The sequence below is a fragment of the Rhinatrema bivittatum genome, chromosome 17, assembly GCF_901001135.1.
Source record: "Rhinatrema bivittatum chromosome 17, aRhiBiv1.1, whole genome shotgun sequence".
NCBI classification, from domain to species: domain Eukaryota; kingdom Metazoa; phylum Chordata; class Amphibia; order Gymnophiona; family Rhinatrematidae; genus Rhinatrema; species Rhinatrema bivittatum.
The window spans coordinates 31466790-31484606 of record NC_042631.1 but is presented as its reverse complement, the minus strand read 5'-3'; the positions used below and the strand labels follow the sequence as shown (position 1 = coordinate 31484606).

The 17817-nt window shown below is 44.2% G+C and overlaps 1 protein-coding gene across 1 annotated transcript; it reads left to right on the top strand.

Annotated features, from left to right (window-relative positions):
* The first annotated feature begins 4457 nt into the window (after positions 1 to 4457).
* Positions 4458 to 16464, top strand: LOC115079478 (galactoside 3(4)-L-fucosyltransferase-like). The gene is given in 2 exon segments (XM_029583101.1): positions 4458 to 4668; positions 15176 to 16464. Coding segments are annotated over 2 exon segments (1161 nt in total). The 3' UTR covers positions 16126 to 16464.
* The last annotated feature ends 1353 nt before the right edge of the window (positions 16465 to 17817 follow it).

The following is a 17817-nucleotide window of genomic DNA, read 5'->3' as shown; positions in this document are numbered from 1 at the left end:
ATTTCCAGTAATGGTTCATTATTGGAACCTTTAGCAATTTTCTTGGATAAATTTCTCCAACCGTACGTTAGAAATACACAATCTTTCATCCAAGATACCACCCAAGTTTTAAAGAAACTTTCAGACACAACATTACCATCTGCCTCTGTGAAATTAGTCTCCATGGACGTCATAATATTTAGAATCGTTCAACTGTTCTTGAAGACTCTGTATGTATTCTTTTGTGTCTTGAATGACAGTACTCCCACTTTTATCCGCCGGTTTTATTGTTATTTCCTGGTTTTTTGACATTGATTTTAACGCTACTTTAATTCGAGAAGAAAAGTTGACAAAGTCGTTGAAATCTGAATTTTCAATTTTGTATAAATCATGAAGGACAAGATCTCGAAAGGTTGCTATATGGTGGTCTAAAGGGCCCGGGGGGACCCATTTCGACTTTGGACGTACAATAGAAATTTCATCTGATGGCACTTCATTTTCGGTGCAAAACAATTTAATTTGAAGTTTTCTAATGAAACGGTGTAATGAAATTCTACTGTTGAAAGCATCGTGAGTACAGTAGAGCACAAAAGTAAGACCCAGATCTAAGACAATCTGGAAGCGCCTATGGTAAAACACTGTATATCAGAAGGTCATAACTTCACCGATTTACAATGGACCATTTTAGACATAGTTCCTATGAACATCAGAAAAGGAGAAGTTCATTCTGCCCTTAATTACAAAGAACAGAAATGGATCTTCAAACTTGGCTCAGAATCGCCCCGGGACATGAATGATGTCATCGATTGGCCCTCACTAATTTAAAAGGCTATTACCATAGCCCTTTAAATCTTTTCCTAAGTTTTTTCTGCTTTCAGTCCACTAGCTCTCTGATTGGTCAGTTTTGAATGCAAACGTAGCTTTAAAAATGTCAGCGTCAAGATGGCGGGTCTTTCTTATATGCCGCATAGATTGCTCTACTCTCCAACGTTGTAAGTTTTCAATATTTGGACTGTTGATATTAACACCTATAAGTCGTGTTTAATATGCTTTTTTCCATCTTTTTAGCATTCAAGCCCCTGAAGAAGAAAAACTTCGAAACACCAGCGGTGTCGGGCATGTTAGCAGAGCGAGCAGATGAGTTCTATGGACTCTAGCTTTTTTTCTATTGAAAAGAGATAAGTACATCTATTCATAAGAATATTCATTTCTAAGAATATAATTTCAAGTTGGCGGTTATTGAAAAATTTCTTGAAAAAAATCGTGTAAAATTTGAGACTGAGAAATAACGGCAGTATACAGTTTTGCCTTAAGAAATAAGCGGCAGCGCTAATCACGCGTTGAAAAAAAAGGTTACCCTATGATTGTAACGTGAATGGGCAGCCACATTGGCATCAGTGCATAAAAGTTAAAGACGCTGTTAAGCGGAAGTGTACACCGGCCCACTTATGAGGGTATACCTTATTCAATGAATTGCGTGACATATATGACTTTATTTTGGGATATTGAAAAGGCATAATGACACAAAAACAAAATTTGTGCTGTTTCAGATGGGAAATGATACAAAAGGAAACCAGAAATACTGCTGGTGTTTTCATGTCATTTTATAATGGCAGCTATATCCCAGGACCGGTGGAAGCACTAGGCAGACTAGGGGGCCACCTTGGGCGCCACAGGTTTGGGGGCGGCCACCTAGTACTTCCACCAGCCCTGATAGGTTGTACTGCCTCTACTCCTTCAGGCTGCTGCTCTGACTCCAAAGAAAGAAGAAGGCCCGACTGACTTTACCCGAAGGAGCAGGAGTAGAAGCAGCAGCTTCAGCAGGACGCTCATCTGGGGAAAAATGCAGCAAAGGCTAGAAGAAAGGAGGCGGAGCTCCACTGATGACTGTGTGATCCCGAGAAGCAGCAGGAGCATTGGCTGAGCCCATGGGACTGGAAAGAGGAAGGAGGCAGCATGGCAGACTAGTGTAGGCAGGGCTGGCCGCCACACAGAAGAAGCATCAGCATCAGTTGGGCCAGTGCGGCCCGAAGAAAATAGGCATCAGGAGGCAGAACAATGCTGGCTGTGCTGCGCAGCCTGAAAGATCAGAAGTGGTAACATCGTCAGCCAGGCATGCAGCTGACAGCAGGAGCAGCGTCGCCACTGCAAAAGAGGCAGAGGTGTCCAGGTGGCGGAGGGTGCCCAAGGAGGAGGCTACTGCTGCTTGCTCTGGAGGGAGAAAAGAGGAAGAATTTGTGTGAATGAGTGTGTTTGCGTGGGCAGGGGTGGATTGGCCTATTGGGGGATCGGGCATCCCCCGGTAGGCCGGTCGCTCCAGTCACGTGGTCTGCCGTGCGCGGCCGTGACAGAGCCGCGCTCGGCAGACCACGTGATGTGTCCTGGGCCAGCCTGGGTGGCGAATGCCCGGGCCGGTTGTCCTCAGGAATCCACCACTGTGTGTGGGCATGTGTGTGTCAATGAGCATCTATGGGAATGTATGTGATTATGTGTGTGAGCAAATGTGCTTGTGTGTGAGCATGTGTGTGAATGAGTATATGTGGATCTGGGCATGTATGTTTATGACTAGGCAGTGGACTGGGGTGGGTCACTGAGGTCATGGCCATATCAACTTTTTACCCCACTTGCATCAACGAGTAGGGCACTTGGGTAGGCAGGTACAGCAGTTGCTTTATTCAGGCCTCCAACAAAAAAAGTGTTCTGCTACCTCTGAATGTGCATGTTTGTGTATTTGTATGTGTGTGTATAAGTGTAAGTGTGCATGAGGGTTAGGAAGTATATGTATATGAGAGAGAGGAGAAAGTTTATGACCTCCTCCATCCCCCCACTAATCCTTAACAATTGCAGGGTTACTGGAAATCAAAATTTCTCAGATATGGAGTGTGGGATTTTTTATCCTTATTAAATCTAATTGTTGGGTATTATTTGATGTGTTTTATGTGCATAAAAAATACTTTTTGTGCACAAAACATGTTTTCTGTGCATAAATCCCAATTACAGGTCCTGATGTTAAAATTTCAGCTTCCGCGCATAGACTGACACAAGTGCTCGAAATTTTACTCCACCTCTGACCAGGAGTAACATTTCCAGTGCTAAGAAAACCTGAGTCAAGCCAGCACACCTCTCTGCATTGGGCGTCATGTTTTAAAGCAAATGAGGTGAGCGCTGGGATGCGGTGAGCGAAATGAGGCTCTGGAGATGCAAGCCATTTGAATCGGGTGGAGAGAGATGTGGGCCATGTGAATCGGCTGGAGAAAGATAGTGTGAGAGAGAGAAAGATGATATGATGGCCTGATGATATCACCATCTAGGGCAGCTGTATACCATTGCACTGGCACTGCTTGCTGCCCTCCCCAAGACATTCCACACACAATAAGTCTTTCATGTGCACAGCTCATAGGTTTGTTTGCATAAATGACGGCTGAGAGACTCCCCCGTTCCACTGAGTTTACAATCTGTATTCAGCCTATGCTGAAAGAGTAGCTACCCCAGAAAATAGTGTGAGCAGTGAGCACAAGCAGCACTCTCTCAACTGCCATTTCTTCCCCATTTCAATACATCACAACCACATTGCCCCCATAGACCTATCATTTCTGACAAAGTCCATAGCTAGAATAACTAGCAGCAAAGACCCTTGCCACACTCCAACAAAGAAAAACCCAGCAGAAATGACACACTGTCTATCATCGTGGACATGGACACAGATCTGCTGGCATATTGGGCACACAAATCCATTTTCTGGATTGTACTGGCCAAGGTGGCTCAGCATTATCTTTTCTATCCACCAACCAGTGTGCCCAGTGTCTATGTCTTCTTAATGGCATGGTATATCATGAACATTCATCATTCAGGATGGTACCAGATGGGATCTAAAAAAAAAAGTGTACTATAATGGGGGAAACGAGGTACATATCCCTTCTAGTAGGAACACATACTTTTTAACAAACTTGGTCATGCGGCCTATTTGATCAAACTTTTTCTTTTAATATCTAGGTGTGTGTTACAGGTATTAACAACCTTTATGTTGGGATTCTGCCAGTTTAAAAAAATGAAATGTGATAATACATATACCTCAACTTTTGTGCTGGTAGCGCAACTTTTGAAAAAGTTGGATGAAAGATGAAATTACTGAATTCTAAGCATTCCTCTTCGGGAAAATAAAATTTAACTTAAAATGGGTAGAGACAAATACTAAAGCACCAGGGGATTTGGGTCAACAGCAGGAAACCGCTCCAAACCTGCTCACAGCAACATCGGAAGAACCCCAGAGAAGCGGCATAGAATCTACGCCGGCTTCGGTGAGCCTGGGAAGCACAGGCTCCAGGGGATGTGAGTTAGGAGCGGAGCGTGTGCAGCGAGATGAGGAAGGCCTTCTGAACAAAAGAGGAGAAGAAGAAGGGATTTGCGTAGTACTAAAACATCCATTGACTGCTCCGGATAAGGTAACTTCTGAAGAAATATGGAAAGCCTTAATAGTTATGAATAAAGCAATAGTCGATCTAACAAATGCTGTGAAATTGAGTTTAGAGAAATCTAATGATCTTGAAAAAAGAGTTCAGATAATGGAAACTAAAATCGAAGATCTGGATAAAGATATTAATAACATAAAAGAAGTGCAGGTGAATCTTATAAAGTCAGACTCATACGTAAATGGAAAATTGGACTTTTTAGAAAACCAGATGCGAAGAAGTAACTTGAGAATTCTTAACTTCCCGAAAACAAAATCGATGCCTTTAAAAGAATTATTAAAAGTTTCTTTATGAACATTTTGGCATATTCAGAAGAAAATCTACCCTCTGTGATGAGGTATTATTATACTCCAGGAAAGAAAGCTGAAGATAGAGAGTTTCGGGAACAAGAATTAAAAGATAAAGATAACTCTCCTGATAATTTGACTGACTTTATAGAAAAATCCTTTGAGGCTAAGATAGAGGAGCGTGCAACTGTTTTTCTGTCCTTTCAACATACTATGGACAGAGATGAAGTACTGAGAAGATTGTTTAAAAATCAAGCATTACTATTTTATGGCTTTCAAGTAAGAGTATTCCCCGATATCACTAGAAGAGCTCAAGAAAAAAGAAAAGCTTTCCTGAATTTAAGATGTGAAGTGATATCTAGAGGAGCGAAATTTAATCTGAAATATCCATGTCGATGTATCTTGGTATATAATAATAATAGGTATATATTTACTGAGTTAGACCAACTACGCTCATACCTGGACTCTCACTCTGGATAGGTAAAGAAGGGTAGACAGTTAAAAAGTAATAATTGCAAATAACCTTGTGACTATACATTATATTAGATGTGTTTAAATTTCTTATTATACCGCTTTAACTCCTAGGATCTCCTTCTTTTGCTTATAATTTTAGGAGACAATTATTGTCTAGAAGTTATCTAGAAAGATGAGGAATGATTTCCAAAAATTTGTTTTCTTATTGTCTTCCTTTTTTCTTATGTAAAATGTTTCAATTGTAATTTGAAATAAAATTCAGAAATTAAAAAAAAAAAAAAATTGGTCATTTTCAAAATCAATCTGCCTTTGCTGGGTTTTCCAGAATTTCCATGCAACTGGCAGGACTACTGAAAGCAACTTGAGGGTCTTGACTACCACTCTGTCTTGCTGTTCTGTTCCTGACACTACACCTTGGTAGTGCTGATGCCACTGTGTCTTGCTGCCATACCCCTGGATTTACATCTTAGGACTTTTGCTGTCCATCTGCCTTGCTATCCTTTTTCTGATGCTACACCTTGGTGGTTCTGCTGTCAATTTGCCTTGTTGCCAAGCCCTGATGATATACTGTGAGGGTATTGTTCCACTCTGCTGCCCTAATCTCGATACTACACTTTGGTTGTCGTGCTGCCATGCTGTCGTGCTTCCCTGCTCCTGATGATATACTTTGCTGCCATACCCCTGACAATACATTTTGGGGGTCTTGCTGCCACTCTGCCTTACTGCCATGGCCCTACTGTTATACTTTGGAGTTTTGATGCCTTTGTGTTGTTTGCTGCTTAGATACCAGCTTAGTTCTCCAAACTTGCTTCTTTCTTGGTTACATTGGGGTGTTTTGTCCCAAAATAAAATGTATAAAAAAAAATAAAAAATTACAAGTTTGTCCGTCCACCCCATATGTTTTCTGGTTCTCCTCCTTGCTGCTTCCTTGTGTCTTGTAGGAACCTGGCCTAGTTCTCCCATCCTGCTTCTCTCTTGTTTATACTGAAGTGTTTTGTCGTCCCCCCCCCCCTTCCACAAAATAGTGTTTAAAGAAGAAAAAATATAAGTTTCTCCTCTCACCACCTCTTTCCTGGCTCTAAATCTTTCTAAGTCTGCCACTGTTACTGCCCGGCCTGCTTCTGGCTTTCTCGGGGTGCCTTCAAGAACACCTGCCACTGCTAGTACCATTTTGCTGTTTTGTGGTGCCTTGGGGTACTATTCATGCCACTGCTGGTGCTGCCTTGGCTACTGTTTTGATGCCTTGGGCTGTTTATACAATTGTTGTTAGTTCCCTTTGCACCTCCCATGATGCCTTGGGGCATTTCATGCCTCTGTGCTGTGTGTTCTTACATACTCTGTCTTAGGGTTTTGATGCCTCCTTGCTTTTTGGCATACAATACAAGCTAAGCCGTAGAGAATTTGATGCCGCAGTGCTGTTTTTGATACCCCGCACTCTATGTCTTGAGGGGTTTGATGCATCCATGCTGTTTACAATTCCCCATACTCAATGCCTTGGGGGTTTTGATGTCTCTGTGCTGTTTTTGATATCCAGCACTCTATGCCTTGGGGTATTGATACCGCTGTGCTGTTTGCAATTCCCTGTACTCTATGTCTTGGGGTTTTGATGAATCTGACTGTTTTAATACTGTTTACTTTACATCTTTGGGATTTTTATGCCTCTCTGTCTCATTCTCTATGCTGCAATCTTATTTGTAATTTTAATTGCCAATGCACTGCTTCTGCTACTGTTGCTCCAAGATACTCTTGGTACTTTTGGGTGGTTCTGTCTCTGCTCTGGTATTTGTTGACTATTGGTCTATTCTTTCCAAATTCCTTTCCCTTACAGTACTTGCCAATTCTTGGTCTTATCATGTCAATCCAATGTTTTTTTCACTTGCTGCACCACTCATGGACTCTTGGGCTGTGTTCATGACACTCCTGGCATCGCTTTGCCTCTTTTGTTGCCTTGAGGTTTTGATACTATTCTTTCTCCTGCCTCAGCTCATTGGTGCTGCTCCTCTTGCTTTGCTACTCTGCACCTACCATTTATGATTTTAATTTCCACTGCTGTTGTTGCTGCTGCTCCAAGTCTCTCTTGGTATCTTTGGGTGATTTTGCTTCTGCTCTGGCCATCTTCAAGGCTCTTTCAAATTCCCTTATGGTATTTGTTGACTATTGGTCTTTCTATGACAATCCAAGGCTTTACACAGATCTTACTGAGTATGGCTTCATGCCTCCTTGGCCTATTTCTTCTAACACCCTTCCCTTATAGTTCTTACTGATTATTGGTCTCATCTGGTATTTAGCTTTTGATGGAGTATACCACAACAAAGGAGAAGTCCAACTCCCAGCCTGAACCCCCCAGGCCCTTCCCCAAATGATGCAGTAGGGAAACTACATCAGGCATCCTTGAGGGATTTCCTCTGACTTCTCCTGGACCAGGGATAATAGGTTTCCCATCTCCTAGATTCTTGAGGGTTCAATTAGTCTTTTGTTCTATATATTATATGCAAGTCTGAGATCTGATTTGCACTTTAGGACCACTACAGGCTTCTTCCAGGGATTTCCTCTGGCTTCTCCCTGCCCAGGGCTTTCTACCAATTTTGTTGGTGCCCTTTGCTCTTTTTTGAATCCTGGGGTGTTCCTACCATTGTAGGTGGCTGCCATGCACTTCTCATAGTATTTGAGACTATTCATGCTAACCCTTTTTCTACTTTGACCCTCTCTTAATACCTTGAGGTAGTCAATTAATTTATTAGCAGCATATGGTAAAACAAGGATTAATATGGTACAATTATATATTTTGTTTCTTTTGTTTTCAGTTTTAGTTTTATAGTGCAAGCACTGTCATGTTATTGCGTTCATGACTATTCTCACCCTCGCTCCACCCTCTCTACCTTTGTGGCGACTCCCTTTGGCTCTGATGGACAGATGCTCCCGCAGCTTCTCCTCACCACTTCTCTCCGGAATCCCCAGGTTGGCCTGACGTTGCGGATCCGCCATGTTCCTGATGACGTAAGGGCGCACACACGTGCTCCAGAGTTTGTACCGGCAAGGGCACGAACCTCGGGGGCGTCCCCCCATAGTGACATCATTCGCTTCCAACTTAAAAGGTCTTCATTTGCTACTATGGATCAAGTTAGCAAGGAGGAAACGTCTCTGCTGCTCTACCTCCATAAACTTACCAAAGGGTACCCGCTCCTCGGGGGCCCTGCTCTCTCTTCTTGATTTCAGACTGCTAAGACGGGATCCGGTATTCGCTCCTCGAGCACCTACGTCCCTGAATGCTCAGAAGACTCCTTACTGCCTGGAAGCAGTCACAGACATGAACACTGTGAGTTCTATTACAGATATGATCCGGTACTCGCTCCATGAGGGCCTATGTTCCTAATCTCTGAAGACTCCCTTCTGTCTAAGACTTTATCGCAGGTACGGAGATTGTGATTTACTATTGCAGATTGTAGATAGGAACTGGTACTCGCACCACGAGGGCCCATGTTCCTAAAACCCTTCACAGACTCTCTTCTATCTCAGAAGCTATCGCATACCTATATCTGGTACATTACTATTACAGATTGCAGACAGGAACCGGTACTCGCTCCATGAGGGCCTATGTTCCTACAACTCTCCAAAGATTTTCTTCTATTCCAGAAGCCATCTCATACACAGATATTGAGAGTTCTTATTCCAGACTGCATATAGGAACCAGTACTTGCCTGTGGCTCCTGTTCCTGAATATACTGAAGACTCTCTGTTGCATAGAAAACCATTACAGATATCTACAATTGTGAGTGTACCATCTCCTATTGGTTATGTATCCTGCATACTCTGTCTACTCACTACCTATAGTCTCTCTCTACAGCTCAGCAATCCAGAGATCACAGTTCCAGTATCTGAGTGACTTCAGCCCTGCCGGGCACATCAACTCACTACTGCCACCTCTGGTGGTTCTACTTCCCTTCTAATAAAGAACTATCTGTGTTTGCCTCCATACTCCAGCCTAGCCGGTGGTCCCTCTCGGGATATCCTCCTGGGTGCGCTGTCATCTGCCATCGGCCCAAGGATTCAACAATTTCCACTAAGGGGTAGATTTTCAAAGGGTTACGCGCATGGGTTACGCGCGTAACCCCCGAAAACCTACCCCAAACTCCCCCTGAGCGCGCCGAACCTAACTTGCACAGGCTGCTGGCACACGCAAAGCCCTGGGATGCACGTAAGTCCCGGGGCTTGCCTGGGTGGCGTGTCGGGGGCGTGTCACGGCTGGCACATCATTGGGGGCGTGTTGGGGCGTGTCACGGTCAGCGCATCATTGGAGGTGTGTTGGGGCGTATCACAGCTGGCGCGTCATTGGGGGCATTCCGGGGCATGGCCAAGGCCTCTGGACCAGCCCCCGGACCGGACCATGACGCGCCGGCAGCCGGCCCAGCGCGCGCAAGTTATGCCTGCCTCGGGCAAGCGTAACTAGTGCAACAAAGGTAGGGGGGGTTTAGATAGGGCTGGGGGGGTGGGTTAGGTAAGGGAAGGGAGGGGAAGGTGCGGGGGCGGGGTGGAAGGAACGGAGGCAGGCTGCGCGGCCTGGCGCATGCAGGCTGCCGATTTTGGGCAGCCTTGTGCATGCCAACCCCAGATTTTAATGCATATGCGTGGCTACGCGCGTATCTATTAAAATCCTGCGTACTCTTGTTTGCACCTGGTGCGCGAACAAAAGTGCGCGCGGGCGCAGATTTATAAAATCTACCCCTAAGTATTTATTCCTTACAGACTGCCACACCATGGGAGCCAAACCACAACAGATCATCGACCCCCACCTACAGAGTATAACAAATTGCTTTCTCCCCCCCTCTGGAGGAGATCCATAACAGATCGCTAACTCCTTAGCAGATATACAACAGATTGTTAACTCCGCCCCTCTGGCGGTGTGATCAATAACAGTCAATAACAGATTGCTAACTCCTCCCCCTCAGGGGAGCTGGTCGATAACAAAAGTGCTAGCTCCTCCCCTTGGGGGAGCAGCATTGAACAGATTGCTAACTCCAGTGAATCCGGCTAACAGTACTGGAGAAGAATTGGAGAGAAAAACCTCAGTGAATTCAGCTTTCAGAAAAGTATTGAAGAAGCAGTACTCCTGGGGATTCAGCTAAAGGTATTTGATGTCTGTAGCCCATGGACCTGGCTCACCTTTCTGCCTTGCAGGCTATCCAGGGTCTGGCTCAACGCATCTCAGAACAGTAAGAAACCTTGGAGAAACTTACTGCAGCTTTTCACCAGCTTCACACGCAGAAGGTACAAGGCACAGCTTCTAAACAAGAAGGTCAGTTACCAGAGGTAACTTTAAAGTCAGCTATTCCACTGGTGGTGCCTATTCGATTCTCCGGAGAACTCCAAAAGACTCGGGGCTTCTTGAACCAGTGCAGCTTACATTTCACCTTACAACCTTCATTGTTTCCCACAGGCCTCTCTAAGACCAGCTACATTCTGTCTTATTTGGATGGGAGAGCCTTATCGTGGGCATCTACCTTGTGGGAACACAAGGACCCTATCTTGCAGGACATAGAAGGATTGATTACTCTGCTTGTATGTCTGTTGGTGGGTTTGCTTTGTTGGACCTGAAGCAAGGCAACAGATCTCTGGTGGAATTTGCCATTGAATTTAAAACTCTTGCAGTGGAACTTTGCTGGGACCCCCAGATGTCTGAAGATACTCTTTGCAGAGGCCTGGACAACCGCATAAAGGACGAGCTGGCTGCTCCTCAGACATCTGACTCACTGGAAGAATTAATAGCCTTAGCCACTCGGATTGACTGGCGGCTCCGAGACAAGGTGAAGGAACTCTGGCCTAAGGTGTTACCTGGGTTGAAGTTAACCAGTGCTCCTGCACTATGAGGGGTTATAGCACTTCCTGCTGTGGAGAAGAAGGAACTGAAGGAATCTGGTCACCGTCACTTGACCTTTAAAGAGAGAAGATTTAGGAGGAAGAACGGCCTTTGCATGTACTGTGGTCAGCCAGGCCATGAGGTTTCTACTTGCCCTATTTGTCCGGGAAACAGACAAGCCTGAGTCCCGTGGGAGGACCTTTCTTGGGCTATACAGCAATATCTCCTCCACTCTCTCATCCTGTCTCTGTGATCCCTGAACCAGCAACGGTTCAAACCTCTGCCCTAAAGGACTCAGGGACAGTAAGTAACTCTAATCTCAGATGTTTTGTAGAAAACCTGAGGAGTCCATTCAGCAAATTTGAAGATCCACTATTGTATCACAATTTGAAGTGGGCATTGGACGATTCTTTTCACCACCACTTCTTTTGAGGATCTTATCAACATCACTAGCAGTTTTTCTATTACCTGCTGTTTTTCATAGCGGCTGTTATGTGCGCCATAGCTAGCTGGCACTCTACATCTTTAATGTCTTCCTAGACTACAAAGTTGAGATATCCATTACAATCTATCCACTCGGAAGTCGTGCTGAAGGACTACAGGACTGTTGATTCCGAAGAAGGAGATATCTCTAATTACCAGCCTGGTTGTTTGCTGGTGCTACCATCAGTCCCGAAGAAGAAGACATCTCTAGCTACCAGCTTTCACAATTGGTTCACTCGGAAGTCATGCCCAGAAGCCTATGGCACTGTTGATTCCGAAGAAGAAGATGTCTTTGACTATCAACTTTACATTTGGTTCACTCGGAAGTTGTGCTGGAGGTTTACAGCACTGTTGATTCCAGGGATGAAGATATCTCCATCCATCAGCCTGTTCATTTTGCTGGTATTGCCATCATCTCTCTTCCAGCATCCTGCGGAAGAGCAACTCACAAGTGGACTAGGGATGTGCAGAGGGATGCCATATGTTGCATTCAGGATTCATATTCGTCGGGGGGCAGATACGTTGCATTCGGCAAGGGGGCCCCCGATACGTTTATACGTCAATTCCTATTTGTTTCCCCGCTAAAATTAAATTAACTACAACCCCCACCCTCCTGACCCCCCAAGACTTAGCAAAACTCCCTGGTGGTCCAGCAGGGGGTCCGGGAGCCATCCCTTGCACTCACAGCCTCGGTTGCCGGTTTCAAAATGGCGCCGATAGCCTTTGACCTACTATGTCACAGGGGCTACAGGTGCCTTTGGTCAGCCCCTTTCACATGGCCATCATGCCATCTTGTGCTCCTCCCATGTGACAGGGGCTGACTAATGGCACCAGTAGCCCCTGTGACATAGTAAGGGCAAAAGCTATCGGCGCCATTTTGATTACTGGCAGCTGACGGCCCGAGTGCAGATCACTCCCGGACCCCCGCTGGACCACCAGGGGCTTTTGGCAAGTCTTGGGGGACCCTCCTGACCCCCACAAGACTTGCCAAAAGTCCAGCAGGGGTCCAGGAGCGAACCTCTGCACTCCGGCTGTCAGCTGCCAGTAATCAAAATGGCGCCGATAGCCTTTGCCCTTCATATGTCACAGGGGCTACCGGTGCCATTGGTCAGCCCCTGTCACATGGTAGGAGCACAAGATGGCGCCGATGGCCATGTGACAGAGGCTGATCAATGGCACCGGTAGCCCCTGTGACATAGTAGGTCAAAGGCTATCGGCGCCATTTTGAAACCGGCAGCCGAGGGTGTGAGTGCAGGGGATGGCTCCCAGACTCCCCGCTGGACCACCAGGGAGTTTTGGTAAGTCTTGGGGGGGTCAGGATGGTGGGGGGTTTGTTTAAATTGCCTCCTTTAGGCGGCCGAATAATTCGGCGAAGATTCGTTGTATTCGTGGGGAATCACGATACGTATCGTGATTCCCCACGAATACAACGAATATGGCCCTATACGTTGCGGATTCCCAATTCGTGGGGAACGAATGCACACCCCTAAAGTGGACTTTGGACAAGTTTCTACATCACCACTTCCACTGAAACCTCAGTGACGTCCACGGCAGCCCTCTCATTGATGCTGACTTCATTATACATTCTGCTAGATTCTTTCAATCTCAATATTCATCTGTCATCGTGAATACACGAACTTGAACTCAAGAAATTAGAGACCCTGGATGTTTGTACAGAGGCTGAGTTTTGATTGCCTGAAAGGGCTTCAGCCCCAAAATCATCTTTGGAAGCCTCAGACCTATTGGATAAGAGATGCTTCATCAGTTCCACCTCGCGCATCTTTGGTACTTAACCTGGTACCCGAAGAGGAGACTGCCCTTGAAGGGGGGGGGAGGTACTGTTGTGTTCATGCCTATTCTCGCCCTCGCTCCACCCTCTCTACCTTTGTGGCGACTCCCTTTGGCTCTGACGGACAGATGCTGCCACAGCTTCTCCTCACCGCTTCTCTCCGGAATCCCCGGGCTGGCTTGATGCTGCGGACCCGCCAATTTTCTGATGATGTAAGGGCGCTGTCATCTGCCATCGGCCCAAGGATTCACCATTTTATTTATTTATTTATTTATTTATTTATTTAAATTCTTTTAATATACTGACGCTCAAGACCAGGTCTTATCATTCCGGTTTACAATAAACTAGGGTTTACAATAAACTCCCACTAAGTGTTTATTCCTTACACTACTAGAGCGGTATCTTACAGATCGTCACACCATGGGAGCCAACCCACAACAGATCATCGACCCCGCCTATGGAGTATAACAAATTGCTATCTCCTCCCCTCTGGAGGAGATCCATAACAGATCGCTAACTCCTTAGCAGATATACAACAGATGGTTAACTCCGCCCCTCTGGCGGTGTGATCAATAACAGATTGCTAACTCCTCCCCCTCGGGGGAGCTGGTCGATAGCAGATTGCTATCTCCTCCCCTTGGGGTTGCTGGTCGATAACACATGTAAGTTAAGCAGAATACAAATGTTGTCTTCAAGATCAACTTTGCACTTAAGAATTGCACAATTGCCAAACTAAATTACCACAACTGAAAGGTAATTTAAATCAGTGTTCGCTCCCTCTGTAGTACTGCACAAATCTAGGGTCGGCCTTGACTCCAAGGATTAATCCAATGAAGCCCCTTCAGTGGATAACAGATAAAACCCAAAAGGTCTCACAGACGTATCCATGAGATATGACAGCAGGAAAAGGATACTTTATTAATTGGCCAAAAGCCTTTCAAGAGAATAATTGGCAAACAGTTGCTTTCACATTACGGAACAACTGTTTTGAGTATAAACTCAGTCTTAGCTTACTAATCCATTCAGATAATATCAGACGTCCAAATCTGACTGGGTACCTTAGAGTCTCCCTCTTGAATATTCAGTTCCATAAGGGTACAGCGTTCATCCAGATTGGATATTGCCACCTCCTATAGACACAGGAATTGGTGGGATGCAAATGATGCCATCTAGGTCCCGATGCATAGGAATATTCTCATATACTCTTCAAAGACCATTAGCAAAACAGGTGTTATAACAATATCTATTTCAAGGCTGGTTTCAGGCTGGATACAAAGGTTTACCAAGGACATGTTCTCAGTTCTAGTCCAAGGTTTTCCTCTCATTTGGGAGGAGATGACAACTCTCTGATATGAAGAAACAAACACAGTCTTTTCTCCACTGTGGGAAAACCAGTCTCATATAAAGTTGCTAAAAACATCATATGGCTGCAAACTCCATGTCTGCATTGCTTTAGGTCTGTACCTTTTACTCAGTCTGTGTGCATAGCAGTAGGCCTCAAAAGTTCATGATCTACATCTTGTTTAGGGTCACTGGTGTTTACACTACAGGTGTTTGCTAATAATTATCCCCTCTAATTCTTTATTGTAATTTTTTAAAGGGGGTTTTGCCATTTGATTTATTAAATATACATATCTTGTTTCCTACTGTTGTTTTTCTCTATTTTTCTCTTTATTTCCCCTCCCCCACCTTTTCACTTTTTAGTTCAGCTCAGTCAGTGAATCATATTAAATCTAATTTATTTGTTTCTTCCTTTCCCAGTTCCTACTATGGAATTTAAGTTGCAACACTAAATTTCAAGAAAGACATTCATATTACTCCTCTTACAGATTTTTATGAGCGTCTGTATTTTTATATATAACAGAACCAATAGTTATTCTGACCAAATGCTCCTCTAGAAAGGATAATGAGCTGTTCATCCTATTATGGACATGGCCCTTTGGAGTTCATTTTCCTTTGGATAAGTGCCGAGACCTCTATGGAATCACAGGATGCCACTTCACAGCAGATCGGAAATGGTATAGGCATGCTGATGCTGTGATCATTCATCATCAGGATGTGTATAGCAGTATAATAAATAAACTACCTCAGGGCCAACAACTTAAAAACCAGTGTTGGGTTTGGTTCAACATGGAGTCACCAAGTTATAGCCCCAACCTATATCTCATGAATAACTTGTTAAATCTGACCATGTCTTACAGGCAAGATTCAGACATCTTCATGCCCTATGGCTGGCTAGAGCCACTTAAAGAGACTCTGAACTTTAGTATCCCAGTTAAATCCAAATTGGTGGCTTGGGTGGTCAGTAATTGGAGACCAGACACCAAAAGGGTGAAGTATTATGAGATTCTGAAGAACTACATTCCCATAGATGTCTTTGGGAAAAATCATATGCCTCTTCCTTGAAACCAGCTTATCTCTACACTCTCTCAGTACAAGTTTTACCTGGCTTTTGAGAACTCACAGCATAAGGATTATATCACTGAGAAGCTCTGGGAAAACTCCCTGTTCTCATGGGCTGTGCCTATTGTCCTTGGTCCAACTTGGGAGAATTCTGAGTGTTTCCTGCCAAGTGACTCCTTTATCCACATCAATGATTTTGCCAGTCCCAAGCAAATGGCTTCTTACCTGCAGGAGCTGGACAGGGATGACAAGAGTTACCAGAGTTACCTTAGGTGGCGATCACAGTTTCAGGTGAAGAATAGTACCTGGGAAACTCACTATTGTAAAGCCTGCAGGGCTCTGCAACAGTTTTCCACGTATAGGACCATCCCCAACCTTGCACAATGATACAATGAATAGAGTTCCCAACCAAGCTGCCAGAATTGGAGTTGGACATTGATAATGAGATATATAAATTCAATTTTCTTTACTGATCAAGGATTAAGGTAGATACAAGCTTGGTGAAACATTTGAATGAATTCAATGTGAGCATAGCAGAGTAGGAAGGCAGGGGATTTGGCTCCTTCATCTTCAGGCTATCTGGGAGACATGATAGATGTACTATGTTTAGGAGGCAACTTTCAAAACTGCGGCAAGTGCAAAGGCCACGTGTGCTTCCCCTTTCAAAATTGCACAGGGAAAAAGTACCCACAGGGATCTGTACCTACTTTTTCTGAGATTACATTTCCTGGCACAGATTACAGTTCCATGCACAGTTTTGAAAATGAAAAACAATGCACATTGTTGCCTCCCCTGGCCTAATCCCAACCCAATAATTCTTCCCCAGATATACAGGTAAAGTACTCACAAGTACAAGCAGGTTAGGCAATTTTCAAAAAGCTCTTTTACCCAGGTAAATTACTTTTGAAAATTGCCTTTTTAAAGACTGAGAGAGCATATCGGTGGTGTTTCTAGAATTGCTATACTGGGTTAGACCAATGGTCCATCAAGCCCATTATCCTAGTTCCAAGAGTAACCAATGCAGATCACAAGTACCTGGCAGGATCCCAAATAGTAGATATATTCCATGCTGCTTATGTCCAGGAATAAGCAATGGTTAATGGTTAATGGTTAATAACAGTTTATGAACTTTTCCTCCAGGAACTTGTCCAACCCTTTTTTAAACCGAGCTACACTAACTGCCTATTACAACATCCTCTGGTAATGAAATCCAGAGCTGAATTGTATGATGAGTGATACAATATTTTCTTCTATTTGTTTTAAATGTGCTTCAATAGTAACTTCATAGAGTGTCCCCTAGTCTTTTTATTTTTTGAAAGAGTAAAGTACAGGACATGGTTTACTTCTCTTATATCATTGTTTCATGACAAAATATTTCTTGCACATCTTCTAGAATCTGGTTGGAGCATTGAACAATTTTGCTAAAAAAGATAAAATGCTTGCCTGATCATAGTTTTCTTATGAGATACATTTTTGCCACTTTGGGCCTGATTTGCCAAGGCTTTGTTTTTCCTATTCAGGGTCTAGGGGGAAAAAAGCTTAGTGAATCAGTCCCTTTATTTACTGATATGTATATATCATGGTGGGAAAAACAATTTGTACTGGGTAAGTTTATGTGTCTGCGTACTGACTATGCTCTGCGTCAGGAGTGGGCAATTCAGGTCCTCAAGGGCTACAAACCAGTCAGGTTATCAGGATATCCTTAATGAATATGCAGGAGAGAGTTTTTCATGCATTCTGCCTGTTGTATGCAAATCTATTTCATGCATATTCATTAGGGATATCCTGAAAACCTGACTGGTTTGTGGCCCTCGAGGACCAGAATTACCCACCCCTTCATGCCATGGATGGCATGGTTGTAAGAATATGGTATAGTGATGTTTCTCAGCAGTTTATCTGGATTTTCATACGATGAAGAACATGAATTGGCCAAGCAGATGTAGCCCCTCTTCCAGCAGTGGGTTATGAGCTGGCTTCCTAGAAGTCCTAATTTCTTTTATAAGGGGGCAATCAGATAGTGTAGCACAGGGTTGGCCAACTCCGGTCCTCAAGAGCTACAAATAGACCGGGTTTTCAGGA